This window comes from Myotis davidii, unplaced genomic scaffold, assembly GCF_000327345.1.
Source record: "Myotis davidii unplaced genomic scaffold, ASM32734v1 scaffold478, whole genome shotgun sequence".
NCBI lineage: Eukaryota > Metazoa > Chordata > Mammalia > Chiroptera > Vespertilionidae > Myotis > Myotis davidii.
Genome location: NW_006289570.1, coordinates 4,848,133 through 4,865,526, shown reverse-complemented (window position 1 = coordinate 4,865,526; position 17,394 = coordinate 4,848,133). Strand labels below are relative to the sequence as shown.

The following is a 17,394-nucleotide window of genomic DNA, read 5'->3' as shown; positions in this document are numbered from 1 at the left end:
GGAGCTAAGCAATCAGCAGGTACTTGGTTAATCTGCTGAGTGGATGATTCACAACTTCCCTTTTTGACTGAGTGTCGTTCCTTGAAGGCATAGTAGGTGAGACATCAGAATTGTGAATGAGGAAATCCAGAATGGAACACACTTAGTTTGAGCTAGGCAGAGTCAGATTTTCCCCCGGAGGTGTTTCAGTCAGGAGGCACCTGCACCTGTTATGTTTATTACACTATGAACAGCATAAACACTGCTCAGTTCATTACAGGAACTGTTTCACTTCATCTCTACAGCTGCCTTTGAGGTAAACACCACCACACTATGGTCAGCATCCCCTGGCCCGGAGTGGTTAGGTCACTGGCCCATGGACACAGAGCCAGTCAGAGGCAAAGCTTCCCAACTCCCAAGCCAGGGTGCTTAACAGACAGTGCCTGAGTGATGTGTTCATGTGTCTCTCTTCAAACCTGGACCCACCTTCCAGCTGCTTTACTCAACACAGGGCCACGCACCTCACGAGCACCTCATAAATGTGTGTGGGTTGATGGATCTGATGCCCAGAAGTACTGAGAACCATACAACTCAATGTGAATCAATTTAGCCAACTAAGTTGTGGAAAATCAGTATCCTAAAAGAACAAGACACTCTTCAGTGATGTTTTTTCAGAACTGGAAATGTTACATAACTACTTTAGAAAAAAAAAAATTCTTAAAGTATTGCCCCAAATTCTTAAACAAAGGAAAAGATCAGGGAAACTTGGCAGCCAGAAAAAGGTTTGAGTTTTCCCAAACTGGTACCTACCTCTATTAGAAATAACATTAACACAGAGTATTAATTATTCACTAAATGCACTTACTCGTTAGAATCTCCTAGACTAGAGTCACAAACACAATGCCTGAAAAAGTAAATGTTTGACATTTGTATGCAAATGAATGATGGTGATTTGCCAATTTCAATTCAAACCAATATAACTGGTAAAATACTGTGTCAAAGAAAAGATCTTCGGACTGAAGAGATCCTGGTTAAGGGCTGTGAGTCTCTAGTATCATACACGGAAAGGAACAATCTGGAACTAGAGGACCTAGTCTGACACTCAGCTCTGCTACTGGCTAAGCCAGGATCATCACCTGCAAATGGGGTAACTGTGTCTGCCCTTTTTTTTTTTCTCTCTCTCTCTTTTTTTTTAATATATTTTTTATTGATTAAGGTATTACATATGTGTCCCTGTCCCCACATCACCCTCCCACCCCTCCCACCCCCCGTTGTCCGTGTCCATTGGTTAGGCCTCTATGCCTGCATGTAAGTCCTTTGGTTGCTCTTTCCCCTTTACCCCCACCCTCCCCTACCCTCCCTCCAAAGCCCGACAGTCCAATCAATCAATCAATGCCTCTCCGTCTCTGGATGCCCTTGTTATGAGAAAAGTTTCAAAACGAGAGGTTTGCTTTTGCTTCCATTGTCAGTAAATCCTTTTAAATTCAGATTCTGTAAAATCTCTTTAATTCAGATTTTATCTGAGATTGAGCTAAAGACCTCGAACATACTCTGACAGTAAAGTATAAAAAGAAAATGAATAAGGTCAACAAGATTTAAGCAAGTAAGGAGAAAACTTCCTAAGAGTTGAATAATATCAGCATATCCTTGACAAAACAATGACCTCACTTCTCCTTCAACAGAGATCCTAAGGACCATCAGGGGAGCATATACCATAGGACAGACCAATCATGGTCAGAAATAATAAAACCAAAATGACACCATTTTGAATAATCTTTAATATTGAATTTTATAAATCAAAATCAGGCTGTGTCCAGAGCCACCTGATATTAATTGTTAGTACAGTCTGGAAAATATTTAAAGAATGCCAATGATGAAAATAAATCAGACAAGCTTCCCTGCCCCCAAGGATTCTAGTCAGAACTTAACTGCTATTTTTAAAAAAAGCACCTCACACTGAGAAATGGCTCTGCAGGGATGTTAAGAAAAAACAAGTAATTTTCCTGGGCTTTTGCCCAGGATCCACTCCCATAGTCAGAGAGCTGTCCATCTGTAAAACCTCCCGCCATGCCTACCGCACAAGATGCTCTTGACAAACAACTGGGAGTGTGAATACTGAAGAGTCAGAGACTACACGGGAGTCAACGTGGTGACTGGTTCCAGGGTGGAATGGCCAGCTAGTCCCCTAGGCCAGTGGTCGGCAAACTCATTAGTCAACAGAGCCAAATATCAATAGTACAATGATTGAAATTTCTTTTGAGAGCCAAATTTTTTCAACTCAAACTATATAGGTAGGTACATTGTTATTAGCTTCATTAGGGTACTCCTAAGGCTTAGGAAGAGCCACACTCAAGGGGCCAAAGAGCCGCATGTGGCTCGCGAGCTGCAGTTTGCCGACCATGGCCCTAGGCCATTCCCAAAGAAACAGGTGTGGCTGCTGCTTCTGATCTCCTGACTTGGGGCCTGGCTCGGGGCCCAGCATGGTGGCACAGAGAGGCATTCTGGTTCCAAAATGTGCAAGCTCTCCAAAAGAAGAAGGGCCAATAAGGTGTCCTCCCGGGTTTTAATGGGGACTTCATTAGTCATTGGCCATTAGCAAATGAACTCAATCTTCAGCCCCTCTCCCTTTCCTGGAGGCGGTAGGATAGGTGGGACTGAAAGTTCCAACCCAATAATCACAGGGTTGGCTCCATGGGCAATCAGCTCACAGGAGCCTTCGGAAAGTCACCTCATTAACATAACAAAAGACACTCCATCCATCCCTCCCCACCCCGCCTTGGGAAATCCTAAGGGTTTGGGGGAGTTGTGAGCCAGAAATTGTGGTAAAGACAAACTGTCGTATATATCACAGCATCAAAGCTACTATTAAAACAAAACAAGACAAAACAAAACATGACAAGTGTTGGTAAGGAGGCGGCGAAATCGGTGCCCTTGTGCACTTTTGGTGGGAATGTAAAATGGTACTGCTGCCGTGAAACAGTCTGGTGGTTCCTCAAAAAGTTAAATATTGAATTATCATATGATCCAGCAATTCTGCTTTTGGACATATATCCAAAAAGAATTGAAAGTGGGGCCTCAAAGAGATGCTTATGCACCATGTTAATATCTGCATTATTCACAGGAGCTAAAATGTGGAAGCCACCCCAATGTCCATCACTGAAAGAATGGGTAAGCAAAATGTGATATAAACATATATTTAAAAATATATTTAAAAAGTAATAATAACATAAAAATAAATAAAAATGCAAAAAACCATTCCCAGCTCCCAGGCCATACAAAAATAGACAGGGGGGGGCCAAATTTGGACCATCGTCCATAGACTGCAAGCTCCTGCTCTAGGTCAGAATTTGCCAATGTCTACTTCAATTAAAAAAAACAAAACTGCTTCACATCAATTAAGTTTGGCAACACTAGATTAAACAAGGTTAAGCACATTTCTTTTTTTAAAATATATATATATTTTTTTATTGATTTCAGAGAGGAAGGGAGAGGGAGAGGGAAAACAGAAACATCAATGATGAGAATCACTGATCAGTTGCCTCCTGCACACCTCATACTGCAGTTCAAGCCCACAACCCGGGCATGTGCCCCTGACCAAGAATCAAACTGTGATCTCCTGATTCATAGGTCGATGCCCAACCACTGAGCTATGCCGGCTGAGCAAGGTACATTTCTTTATTGCAGGATGTTGCAGTAATGTGGTATACTATAGAATGAGAAACCACCAAAAGGGCTGTGCTATGAAACTTTTCCCAAACTTATTATGACCATAAAACACTTTTTTCAGAGACATCTCTTCAGACTAGTGGCTTAAAAAAACACACTATGTAAATGCCAATTTTGACACTTTTTTAAAAAAAGAAATTTTCAGATTGAGAAGTTTTAAAAACACCACCACCAAGTTAAAATCATTTTACCCAGCATCTGGAAAATATCTGAATAAGCATTTCACAATTTTTTTTTTTAACCCTAGGAAACACACACAAGGCAGGAAGATAAATACAGGGAGTCTTGGCTGAAACCCAACCTTTTGGGGGTGGGAAGCATGTGAGCAGAATTGGGTCATAATATGGAATCTTTGTTCCATAGGACAATGTAAGCATTCTATCAGCTTTTGACAAAGCAACCTGCTTGGGGTTTTCGAAATCCCAAAATAAGGCGCTTCGATGTTTGACTAGAAAACTAACGCTACGCTAGAACTATCTGCAGATTACCCACACGTGAAGATGAACTGGCAAGTCCAGTCCATAAAAGGACTGCTTTAAATGTTACACGGAATGTTAGCTAACAGACTGCAAAAATCCTCTTGGTAGACTAACACCATCTATACAACACCGTGCTGGAGAGAGGCTTACAGAGGGATTTATGTCCCAGGAAGAAAGGCTGGCCTGAACAACCCCAAGGGACCCTTCTGTCTGAGACACCTCAATTCTGTGACTCGAAGAGTTTCCTGGCTTCTGATCAAATACAAATTCTTCAGAGGCATTTCCAAGGTGTTCTGAGAAAAGAAGCTACAAACCCATGGGGTGCGGACCCTGCTCGGTAATTCATTCAACAACCATTTTTAAGGAGCCCTTATCAGCTGAGCCATTCCAAAGTCCTTGAAATGGATGGTTCCCAGGAAAAGATTACATAAGATGCATTACATTAAGGCTCACTGGCCTCAGTTGCACAAGATGTAGGCTGGAAGCGTCAAGAAGAGGGCAGAAAAAATGTCAGCCGGCACCAGAAGAATTCAAAATAACTACTCAGATTCAGACACTTCAGAGTTGGGATGAGCTACAGTGGATAGAGCTCAATGGATAGAGCATCCGCCTGTGGACTGAAGGGTCCCAGGTTGGGTTCCCGTCAAGGGCACATGCCTGAGTTTCGGACTTGAGGCAGCCGGTCAATGATTCTCTCTCATCATTGATGTTTCTCTCTCTCTCTCCCTCTCTCTTCCTCTCTGAAATCAATAAAAATATTTTTTTTTAAAAAAAATAATAAAATAAATAAAGTCGGAAAGGGCTGCCATTTGACACCTGTATCCCTCCTTCAACAGGGAGTTCACTACCTTTGGAGGCAATTCCATTCCTGGTCACCTTTGACCAGCATTAAGTTCTTCTATTACATGGAAATCTTGGCTTCCTGTAGAATCCACTATTGGTCCTAGTTCGGCCCCTTTCAAATCCGAAGATGATGTGGAAACCCTCTTTACCGTAACAACTTTGTCTGTTATTAGAAGACAGTTCCCTCCCATTGCTCTCTTTTCTGGGATAAACATCCCAATTCCTTCAAAGAGCCGGGGCAGGCCAGGCTCTCACGGCCTCAGAGCAAATCCAGTGCCCACAGCACTTAAGGTCAGTGAGCTTCAGACATCAGTGGGCACAGGACCCCCAGGTTCCCACCACCCAGGTTGCAAATACGAGGTCCCATTTTGAGTCCCCCTGGCGAAAGCCTGCACGCCCAGGGCATTTCGAAGAAGATGGTGTGAGGCCGGCACTGCATTCGGAGAAACACTGCCCAGGTTGGCAGATGAGGAAACGGAGGCCCGGCACAGGGAAGGGATTTGGCCCGGAGCACACAAGTGGCTGGAGGCGGCCAAGTCTCGAACCCGGGTCCCTCACTCCCAAGCCCAACTCTGTTCACCCAGCTTCCCGGCCTCGGCTTCTGCACTCGGGGCAAACTCATGAAAAAGTCCCAGGAGCAGCCCCGAGAGGCGGGGGTGGGGGGTGGGGCAGAAAGAGTTGGAGTGAGTCCTTGCCAGAAAGGGGGAGCTCGTGGGGAGCCTTTTGCCTTTCGGGGCCTCAGTTTCCCCAAGTTGTAATCACGGGCCGGAAGACTACAAAGCCAGCCCGACCTCTCCTCTGAAGCCAAGGGCCCCGGGCAGAACCCGGCGTGATGTCTCCGTGTCCCTGGACTCAGGTGTCGCGGCCGGTGGGCCCCGCGAAGGAGGAACCCGGTCCCCCCCCTCTCCACCTCGACCGCCCCGACGGCCCCCTGCTCCCCACCAGCCCCTGGTACGTACCTTTTTTTCTCAACCTCGACCGCCCCGACGGCCCCCTGCTCCCCACCAGCCCCTCCGGTACGTACCCGCTGCCGCTCAGCTAAAGCCGCCGAGGCCGACCCAGCCTCTCCGTGCGCCGCCCGCTCCGCCCAGTCAATCTCTACGACAAGACCTCGGAACCCTCCTACGCGGACTCCGGTCACCTGACCTGGAGCCGCCCCTTTCCGAGATACTTCCGGCCACAACCGGAAGGGGTTGGTCCCCTGTGCTGTGGTCCGGGCCCAGACCCGGGCTCTAAGGTTCCGCCTGCGGGCAGGAAGCGGAGGAACAACCTGGGGGCTCTCGACAACTTTACAAAGAGCTTCGGTCCGGGCAGGGGAAACACAGCGTAGGCCTGGAACAACTTATAGCGCCAGAACGTAAGGATGATGGGAATCCGAAAGGCGGGAATATGTCAGAAGACACAGGAGCTAACTTGAAGGAGATCCCATTTAGCCAAATCCGAGCAATTTGAGCATCAAAATAGGTAATGATAGCAATAGAGTTTAATGGAGCAAAATGGTAACAACCCATGAGTCTTTACTGATATAAATAAAGAAGTGGAGCCCTAGCGAGGGCCGATGCCCTAACCACTGAGAACACCGGCCAGGGCTGTTCTCTAGAATTCTTGATACCCATCTTCATTGTTTCATTAACTCAGCCAACATTTATTCAGTGCCTGCAGTTGTCTCAGGGATTGTATTAAGGGCTGGTAGGGGGTGAAGGTAGTAGATGAAATAAACTCCTAGATGAAATTCCTCATCTGCCAGCCCTCTTCTCAGGCTCCTATGGACAAGGGAGTAACACAAGGTGTTTCCAGTCATACAAACATGGATTTGAGTCCGGGCTCTGATAAAAAGGAAAGTAGTCCCTGATATCCAGGAGCTGGTCTGGCACTAACCAGTAGGCATTGGCATTCTGGTGAATATAAAAATGTCACAGAATAAAAAAAACGGAACAAACAAACAAAAAACAAAATGTCTACAGAACATCAGACAAGGCCATTCTGTGATGGTGATGAATCAAAACAATAATAAGACCTTTCCCATAATCTTCCATAATCGTGTCTGAACCAGACAAAACATGAAGATTGTCCAAACCACAAAAATGACCAAACAGTTCCCTATCCTGGCTCATAAAGAGGTTGCTACTTATTCACCAAGACAACTTTAGACGCAGTCTAATCTTCCCTCATTCTAAACAAGATTTATCAAGATACCCAATCATAGACAGTATCCAACCTAGATCAAACACTGCTTCCTTGGGGGGTTAGAGAACAACCAAAGGACTTGCATGCATATTAGCATGACCAGTGGACACAGACACTGGGGCGGTGGGGGCTTGCCCAGGGTGGGAATGGCTGGGAAGGGGGGGGGCAATCAGGGAAACAGGAGACAATAAATAACAAAATAAATTTTTAAAACCCTGCTTCCTTAACCCTCGTCCAAATTAAATCATAAATGTTCTTTCTAACACTCTGTTACTGAGATGCCTCATCATTTCTCATGGTTTGCATTACCTACCCCCACCCTCTTGCTGTAACAAGTAATAAGCCCAACTTGTTCAGCCAAGGGTGTGCCCTAGAGGTCTTTAATTGGAGAGCTTTGAAAACCCCCATGCTCACTAGCTATGTGACTTTAGACAGAAATTTCACTTACACGTCTCTGTTTCCTCATTTGGTAAAATTGAAGAGATTTATTCCAACCTCAGAAGGTTGTGGTAAGGGTACAGAACAGGCTTAGCACTGAGTTAGCTCAGTATACTTTTAAAAATTTCTGCTTGAACTGTTACCTTCTTCAAAAAAAGTCACAGAGCACCATCATTATGAACAGACATTGAAGCTATCAGCTTCAATTAAGACAAACCTGCTGCTCAGCCAGCATGGCTCAGTGGTTGAGCATTGACCTATGAACCAGGAGGTCACAGTTTGATTCCCTGCTTGCGGGCTTGATCCCTAGGGTGATTCTATCTCTCATCATTGATGTTTCTATCTCTCTCTCCCTCTCCTTTCCTCTCTGAAATCAATTTTAAAGACCAACTTGCTAATTATATTCCGCTTTGCTCCTTGGGTTTACAAGGCAGACTGAAAACGAGGTCATTTCCATGTTTTCTTCTGGAAAGTGATAACCACATTTCTGAAACGTTAAACGTTGGGGAATCAGCACTGTTTATCTCTGCATGTTCTTGTTATTAGAAACATTCCCAAGGAATAACAGAACTGGAACTAACACATTTGGGAAAACTTCAGCTTCGAAAATATATTAAATATCTTCTCTGCTTTAGCACAGTAGGGTACTTACAGACCCCAGCAGCCCTGTTGCTGATGTTCGCATCTAGCCCATTAGGACCCAGCGTGGATTTCATATTATTTGATGCCTGCAACAAATTGTGCCGAATGAAAAAATATTCATTCCAGTGGGAAAAAATAAAATAAGTGGAAATGTTCTGATTCCTTTCCCTGCTTTGCTCTGAGCATCTGAAAGTTCTCATTGGGATAGTCCTAATCCCCCGCCCCCGCCTTCATCCCCACTTACTCCTCTAATACTAATAATACTAATACTAATACTGGCAGCTGATATTTATTGAATGTTCATTAATGTGCCACAGGGATTTATGCAATTTAACCCTCACCCCAAATTGTGAAGCAAGTATTACTACTTATGAGGAGCAAGAGGCCCAGTGAAATTAAGCAACATACCCAACATCCACATAGCTGGTAACAGTCTCAAGATTGGAATCTGCCTATAAAATCTGCTCCTCTTGAAATGCCGCTCCCCACCTTGGGCCAGGGGTCTGTGAAGAGATGGAGGAAGGGATGGGGCTGGGAAGGAAGAAAAGGCCCTAGCGGGTTTGGCTCAGTGGATAAGAGCGTCAGCCTGTGGACTGAAGGATCCCAGATTCAATTCCGGTCAAGGGCACATGCCCAGGTTGCCGCTGGATCCCCAGTGCGGGGGGACGGGAGGGCTGCCCAGGTTGCAGCTGGATCCCCAGTGGGGGGCGGGAGGGCGGGGGCGTGCAGGAGGAAGCCAGTCAATGATTCTCTCTCATCATTGATGTTTCTATCTCTCTCTCCCTCTCCCTTTCTCTCTGAAATCAATAGAAATATTTTTTAAAAAATTAAAGGAAGGGTCTGGGCAGGGGGATGTGGAAGTCCATGCTGAGGCATTCAGACCTCCAAATCTGGCCTATCCCCACCCCCATCCCACTCCACTCTGGGCTTAGTCTGTCCTTTTCCATACAAGATGCTCAGAGAGAGGAAGGCCATGCGTGCAGGCAGAAGGGAGAATAAACCAGAGGAAGCACCATCGAATCCTCCTCAACCCCAACCCTTCCATGGAAGAGGTGAGCTGGTTAGGATCATGGCCTCATTGGTTACCCAACCTGGTGTGTGCCTTCAGGCATGTTACCTAACCTCTGGACCTCAGGCTGCTCTCATTCTTTGTGCATGGGTCCTAAGGTTAGGCCAAAGGCCACTGCCGTCAAGCTTTCTGACCCAGGACAGCTCAGGGTCCATTAATTCTGCCCCTCCCCACAGGGAGCCTACCCCAGGGCACTGCCCACAGGGTGGCCCTGCTGACCAAGGGCAGGGTCTCACTTGGGTCAGGAGCAGAGTGAACCAGCCTGACTTCCAGGTTCGGGTCTGGAGAGTATTATTAGTTTAGAGACGTGGCCATTAGGTGGTATCAGGGCCATATTCTGGAATCTTCCGAGAGCTGGGTCAGGAGGACCCTATTCCTGGGAGTTAGACTCTTCCCAAAGGATTCTGGGATATTCCCAACACACATGAGGCATGGACAAAAATCTAGTTCACTAGGTAAGGGAAAGACTAGTGAAGGAGAGGAAATCTGGAAGGCAGTAAGAATTCATGGGGTCCAACCCCTGGGCTGTGTGGGGAAGGAGGCGGGGTACTGCTTGAACAGGCCTTCTCTGCCCTGCACCTACAGGAGCCCAGGAAGGAAGGAAGGAATGTTTGCTTAGGGCCTGCCACATGCCAGGAATTATGGGGAGATTGCTTCCTTATATTTGTCTCAGTGAGTCCTTTCAATAGGTCATTGAGGAAAGAACTATTGGCCGTTTTGCAGAGGAGGAAAGTGAAACTCAGAGGTGAAGAAACGTGGTCAGATGTCACACAGGGAGGAAGTAGAGCTGGATTTCATGCTTCTGAGTCCTGGAGGATGAGCTAGAAGTCGGGGGGCCAAGTAAAATACAGGGTGCCCAGTGAAACCTGAATTTCACACACACAACAGATGAGACATGCTTATACTAAAAAATTATTTGTTGTTTAATCTGAGATTCAAACTTAAGTCAGTGACTTTCATTTTTGCTCATCTGGAAATCCTCGATAGAGGGGATGTCCATGGCCCCCAACAGTGAAAATGGGCCGGATGTTGGACTTCGGGGTCCAGAAAAGAAGTTTGAATGACACTTCAATGCCCTCTACCCTCTCGGGGAGAAGGCCTAGGTACCAAGGCCAACTGGTGCCTGCCACCTGCTGCGTGGCCACCAGGGGGCAGCCGAGGTATGCACAGCTTCTGATGTGGTGACTGGAAACTTTCCCAAGGCCTGGGGGCAACCAAGACCCAAGGGACAAAGATGCTCAGACTCTCAGGTTTTCCCCACTCTGCACCCCACCTGTTCACCTTCAGCCTCCCCCACACCAGCAAATTTCCCCACCCTGTGTGCATCCATGTTCAGGCCAGAAACCTGGGAATTACTCCTCTCTCTCTCTCTCTCAAATTTGCATACAAAAAAAGGTCAGTCTTAGGTGTTCAGCTCCATAAATTTTTGCATACACACCCATGTAAACGTCTCGCAGAGCTGTACTGTCTAGGACAGTGGACTTTAGACTCAGGTGGATGCTGAGTGCTTGAAATGTGGAATCCGAATGGAGATGCACAGCAAGTACAAAATACCCTCCAGATGTCCGAGACTTGGTATATTAAAAAAGGATGTAAAATAAAGGACCTCATTAATGATTTACAAATACTGATTACATGTTGAAATAACACTTTACACGTGGATATCATCTACAATGTATTATGAAATTTATTGCTTCTGTTTCTTTTACTCTTTAAACGGTGGCTAGGTGATTTAAAAGCACACTTATGGCTCACATTAAAGTTCTTCTGTTCAGTGCTAGAGCAGACAGGATCTGATTTATTCACATGTAAAATAGGTACTCGGAGAGGTGGAGTCATTGGGTGGGAAATCAGGTATTTGAACCCTGAGCCCATGGCTCCTCACAGTGTCCCCCCTACAGTCCCCTGACCTGAATGGGCTGCTATTTTATTTGACTTCTCCCAGGGTCATATCCCATTTGAGACTTCAACCATCCTCAGTGGGGACCTAAAGTACGCTTGCCCACCCTGGTTGGGAGTGTCAGGGAGGAGGGCTTCCTGTAAGAGGTGATTAAACTGATGCTTGAAGGACAAGTAGGAACAAGCCGGGTGAAGGAGAGGGAAGAGTGTTCCAGGGAAAGGGCACAGCATGTGCAAAGGGCCTAGGAGGGCCTGGCGATGGAGGGAAGAAGAGTAGCTCTGTGTGGCTGCAGCAGAGAAGGGGGGAACTGGGGAGGTCAGCCAGGCTCAGATCCTGCAGGGCATGCCCGGCTTCAACCTGGTGGCCAGGAGAGCGGCAGGGGACAGACCTGGCCAGGCTTGTGTTTTTGGAAAGATCAGGACTGCTGCTCTTTGGAGAACGCTTATTCTAAGACAGAAAACTGAGAGCCAGAGGGGCAAAGGGCTTGTCAGGATCATACAGTGAGTCAGAGGGTGGACACGAAAGACCAGGCAGGTGCAAGAAGGGACCAGGAAAGGAGCAAAGAGCGTTCCTCCCTCAGGAGTTTCTCTAGATGGTGCTGGCTTTGGGTGCCCACTAGGTGGTAGCAGAGACTGGACCAAATTCTGAGCGCTCAGGCAGGGCCCAGGCTGCTGTCCGGCAGGCCTTCCTGCTTTCGTCTCCAGGTCTGGGCATAAAGGGGCTGCTCCCTGGGCCCTCTAGTCGAAATCCCAGAGCAGCCAGGAGAACCCTGGGTGTCAAGAGGCTCAAGGCCTGGTCTTAGCTCCAGTCCCCCTCTGCCATTGACCTTGGGCAAATTCACAGATAAAACCGTGCTTCAGAAACCTGAGTCCTTGGCTATAGATATGGGGGAGTTATTATCTAGTCTCGCAGGGGCCACATTCTGCAGTCAGACCTCCCTCTGAGCCTCTTGATCCTCCTTGTTATGCTCCCTGCCCACCCTCTTCATCCTGTTGAATGAATTAGACTCCGAGGGCCTCTCCAGGACCCCCAAGGGCCAGGTCAGTCCCAAGAGGGGAGAGGATGTGAGCTAAGGTCTCTTAAGTGAAAGCCAACAAACAAATCCAGGCTCCAACCTCCGCCAAAGAGCCCTGCATGGAATGACAGGGTGGACAAGCAGCAGAACTTCGGGCACCTGGCCCTGCGGAGCTGGCCGAGCGTCAACCTATTCCGCTTCCGGTGGCCAACACCTGCACGGCAGCTCACATGCTGTTGTCAGGGTTGAGACTCACAGTCAGCCAGCCTGTGGGACCCCACCCACAAACAGGCCAATAACAATCAAGGACTCAATGAGAAGAGGCGGACCCGTGTTACCCACACAAGGACATTCCTAGAGCACCCAACCCCGGTTATAAAGGAGACTGTGCCACTGGGTCCCCTAGGACATCAAATACCTAAGGCCACCCTCCCAAGACTGGGAGTCATAGCAGGTCTACCTGATAACCTAGGAGCAAACACAGAGAGGCAGCCAAAATGGGGAGACAAAGGAAACATGCCCCCAATGAAAGAACAGGAGAAAGCTCCAGAAAACAAGAGCTACATGAAATGAAGGCAAGTAATTGACCAGATATAGAGTTTGTTTGTTTTTTAAATGGTTATCGTGATGCTCAAGGAACTTAGACTTGAAAATGGACATAGAAACCATATAAAAGAACCAGTCAGAAATGAAGAATACAATACCTGAAATGAAGAATATACTGGAAGGAATAATAGTAGGCTGGATGAAGCAGAGGATCAAATCAGTGATTTGGAGGCCAAGGCAGCAGAAAACACCCAATCAGAGAAGCAAAAAGAGGAAATTTGTTTTAAAATGAGGAAAGCGTAACAACATCCACCCCGTGTTGCTCTCACGTCCTGCCCTGGCTGTGTCTCTGCCTACTTGTCTATTAGACCAGGGACATGACTTCTGAACTTGACCTCTGCCTGGAGTTCCAGGAATCCCTGGGGCGCTGACCCCTGGCTATGCCAAAGCCAGGATTTGGAGGGAGCGCCCTAGGTGGCCAGGCCTGGGCACACCTGCCCCCTTTCCCAGAATTTGGGGGCGGAGGTGGGGGAGGGAGAGTTTGTGGCCACAGATCCTCAGGCCTGCCCTCATGCATGGCCCTGCAGCTTCACGGAGGCGGGGTGTGTGGCAGCCTCCATTGGGGTAGGGAGATGAGGATGAGTTCCAGAAGCCTCCTCGGAGCCCCTGAGCCCGCTCCCTCCCCAGGGAGGAGGTGTAGACCTCTTCTGGCCCCACCCCGGGGCCCAGGGCTCTGGCTCCCACAGTCCCTGTCCAGGCTGGGCTGCGAGCAGGTGACTGGATGGCAGTGAGAAAGCCGAGGTGAGTGGGGGCGTGGGCACTCTCAGCCAATCGGCGGCCTGTCCAGCCGGTGGATTCAGTTACAAGCTGGAGATCACCCCATACGCCAACCTCCTTCCTACCCCTCCCCAAGCTCCATTCATTGGCCCCGCTGCACCGGGTCTGCCGGGCACCGTTTCCGTTCCGCTCCTGTGCGGCTGCCTCGTGGGCCCGGCCGGCAGGGACCGCCAGGGCGAGGCATCCCACCCCGGGGGCTTTGTCTGACGGGGCTGGGCCCGGGCGGGATGAGGCTGCTGGGAAGGCTGCTGGGGGTGCTGAGCTGCCTGGGGGCTGCTCTGGAGGGCTCTCCTGCCCTCCGTTGGCACAGCACCTCCTGCCACCTGGCCAGGTCCGTCCCCGGCAGCCCCTCGGGGTCCCTGAGCTTCCTGGGCAGGGATGCGCAGGGACTGGCGGTGTTCCATGCCCACTGGGATGGGCACGGGAGGCTGCAGGCATGTAGCCGGCAGGAGGAGCCGGAGCTCACTGCAGCCTTCAGCGCCCTGTGTGCGGCCGAGATCTCCCGGGACTCCTTCGTCCACAGCCCTGGCCCTGAGCTGCGGAGAGCCCTGGCCGCCCTTCGGAGCCAGTGGGGGGCCTGCCCACCGTCTGCCAGGAGGCCAGCAGGAACGAGGGAGAAGCGAGCGGCAGGGCAGCGTGGAGCACCCGGCGTGGAGCACCCGCGGGAGAAGAGAGGCTGGACCATGCCCGGCACACTGTGGTGTGGCTTTGGGGACTCTGCCAGGAACTCCACGGAGCTGGGTGAGCCACGGGGGTGTGGGCTGAGGGGACTGGGGTGGGGGAAGTTCAGGCTTTCACCCTGGCCTCACTCTCCCCGGCTGTGTGTCCTTGAGGGAGTGACTTAACCACTCTGAACTCCAGTGTCCTTATCTGTAAGATGAGGCTGACCCTCCCTCTCATCATGAGGCTTCGATGAGGTCATAGATGGGAAAGGTCCTACTCACCGCTGGGAGTCCTCCTTAATCACCGTCAGGGAGGGGACAGGCTGGGAGCCAGTGGGGAGCCGGATCGGGGTCAGCTGAACCAAATGGCCATTTCCTAAGAGGAGGCCTTGTGAGCAGAGATTGGCCAGTGGGGTGGACGCTGCGGCCCAAGGGCCTGGGTTCAAATACCAGTTTAGCACAACACGCTCTTGCAAGCCTGTTCCCTCCCCAGGATCATGAAGTGACACCTGTCTGGCAGGGCGGCCGCGAGCTTGCATGTGGGAAGCCGGGCTCTTATGAAACACTCAGTAAAAGGCATTATCGCTCCGATGGCTTTTCTGCACTCTCAGCACAGCTGCCTGTGCGTGTGTGCGGAGGGCCAGGGGAGGACTTGGCTCCTGAGCTGGGGCAACTGGCCTTCTGACCATGTTTCATCATGCCAGCACCCAAGGTCGCACCTACCTGTTTGTCATTCCATTCCACACACGTTCATGGCCTCATCGTGATATTTGGGTGTGAGCGTGGGTCTGCTTCCACAGTTCCTCCCAGGCGGACCTTTCCGTGAGCCTGGGCTCCTGGGTAGGCTGCCCTGCATTTGAAGTTGCAAAGCATAGGCTGGGCCTGGGTGCTCTCTTTAAGCTTTGAAACTGTGAGTGCTGCCCTAGCCAGTTTGGCTCAGTGGATAGAGCGTTGGGGTTCCATTCCGGTCAAGGGCACATGCCCGGGTTGTGGGCTCAATCTCCAGTAGGGGGTGTGCAGGAGGCAGCCAATCAGTGATTTTCTCTCATCATTGATGTTTCTATCTCCCTCTTCCTTCCTCTCTGAAATCAACAAACACCAGAGGAGAGAGGATATTTTTCCCACTGATTTTTAAAAAAATATGTCATTGTTGGATTTTTTAAAGAGAGGAAGGGAGAGGAATAGAGAGTTAGAAACATCGATGAGAGAGAAACATCAATCAGCTGCCTCCTGCACACCTCCTACTGGGGATGTGCCCGCAACCAAGGTACATGCTCTTGACCGGAATCGAACTTGAGACCTTTCAGTCCGCAGGCCTATGCTCTATTCCCTGAGCCAAACCAGTTAGGGCCCAAAGGCTCCCTTTTATTATACAGGCCTGGCTGCGTGACACCTGCGCCTCCCCCTCCCTTTCGAGTGCATGAATTTCATGCACCGGGCCTCTAGTATATTAAATAAATAAAAAAAGAAACTGTGAATCCCATAGAGGGAAACTGACTTGCCTGAGGCCACCGGGTCTCTGGTCCCAACATCTCATGGGCATAGCCAGTGTGTGGTTCCTGGGACCCTGATGAACTGGTGCCCCCTCCACTCCCTACAGGTGTCTTCCGGGGCCCCGACCTCTGCTGCCGGGAGCATGACCACTGCCCTCAGAGCATCTCGCCTTTCCAGTACAACTACGGCATCCAAAACTACCGATTCCAGACCATCTCTCACTGCGACTGTGATGCCAGGTGGGCAGTGGGCAGGGGGCAGGGGGCTGGGGCGGAGTTACTCAGCCCCTGGGTGCAGAGACTGGGATTCCAGAGCATCTTAACGGGTTCAGACAGCCCAGAACCACCACGCAAGTGGGAAAACTGAGAGCTGAGTGGAGAAGAAACTCTTCATTTAAAAAAAAAAATACTAGAGGCCCAATGCATGAAATTCGTGCACAGGTAGGGTCCCTAGTAGCTGCCAGCCAGGCCTCTATGCCCTGGCTGCCAGCTGCTGGCAGGGGCCTTCCTTCATTCTGCACTGCCCACTGGGATTCAGCGCACCTCATAGCAAGCGATCGAACTCCCAGTCGGTCGAACTCCCGAGGGGACACTTTGCACATTAGGCTTTTATATATATAGATATTTTTATTGATTTCAGAGAGGAGGGAAGAAGGAGAGAGAGAGAGAGAGAGAGAGAGAAACATCAATGTTGAGAATCATTAATCGGCTGCCTCCTGCACACTCCACACTGGGGATGGAGCCCACAACCCGGGCATGTGCCCTGACCGGGAATCGAACCCTGACCTCCTGGTTCGTAGGTCGATGCTCAAACACTTAAGCCACACTGACCGGGCAAGGGAAGGAACTCTTGGACCCATGCCACCTGCTGGTAGTGGCTGGTGGGCTTGGGGAGGAGCCAGCGGCCCTCTGTGGCCCGGGGACCTGAGTGCCGGCCCTGTGGCAGGTTCCGGCAGTGCCTGCAGAACCAGAGGGACTCCGTCTCAGACCTTGTGGGTGTGGTTTTCTTCAATGTGCTGGAGACGCCCTGCTTTGTGCTGGAGGAGCAGGAGGCGTGTGTGGCCTGGTACTGGTGGGGCGGGTACGTATCAGCCTCCTCTGAGCCCTTTGTCTGTCCTCCAGGGAATGATGCCTCCTTCTCTCTGTCCTCTCCTCAGGGTGGGGCCCAGGAGGCAAACATCCCCCCCATACCCCCTCCCGCCCCCCCGGCCCCACACAACCCAGTGGGATGAGGGGTGGGGCTGACCGAGCCTTGGTCTCCATAGAGATGAAGGGGGTGGGGAGCTTCTGGAAGCGGGGATTCTGGGTTACCAATTGCCATCAATTGCCACCTCCTAGGTGTAGGACGTATGGCTTCATCCCCCTCGCCCGCCTCCAGCCAAAGACCCTCTACAATACCACCTGGCGCTCCCCAGCCATGGCCCCGACTCCCAGCCCCCAGAGCCCAGCCCCCAGCAAAGACAATGCTGCAGCCCTCCAGGCCCCCGTGGCCACCCCCAGGCCTGATCTGGCCCCCACAGCCTGGCTGGAGGTCACCCATATGGGCCATCAGGGGCCTCCGGGTGCCCTCAAACCTCA

The 17,394-nt window shown here is 50.1% G+C and overlaps 2 protein-coding genes across 5 annotated transcripts in view; one reads left to right on the top strand and one right to left on the bottom strand.

The window, feature by feature from the left end:
• RNF185 (ring finger protein 185) overlaps nt 1-14,860 on the bottom strand; it is a 36,052-nt gene extending 21,192 nt beyond the window's left edge. The window contains exon 1 of the mRNA XM_006762085.2: nt 14,606-14,860. The gene's annotated coding sequence lies outside the window, so the exon portion shown is untranslated. The remainder of the gene's footprint in view (nt 1-14,605) is intronic.
• PLA2G3 (phospholipase A2 group III) overlaps nt 13,554-17,394 on the top strand; it is a 6,772-nt gene continuing 2,931 nt past the window's right edge. For 2 of the 4 annotated variants that reach the window (XM_006762084.2, XM_015562900.1), the window contains exons 1-4: nt 13,554-14,402; nt 15,924-16,056; nt 16,763-16,897; nt 17,155-17,394. In XM_006762084.2, coding sequence (XP_006762147.1) covers nt 13,889-14,402; nt 15,924-16,056; nt 16,763-16,897; nt 17,155-17,394 — 1,022 coding nt within the window. In that variant the 5' untranslated portion in view covers nt 13,554-13,888. The remainder of the gene's footprint in view (nt 14,403-15,923; nt 16,057-16,762; nt 16,898-17,154) is intronic. The other 2 variants (XM_015562901.1, XM_015562899.1) reach the window with 2 other exon arrangements.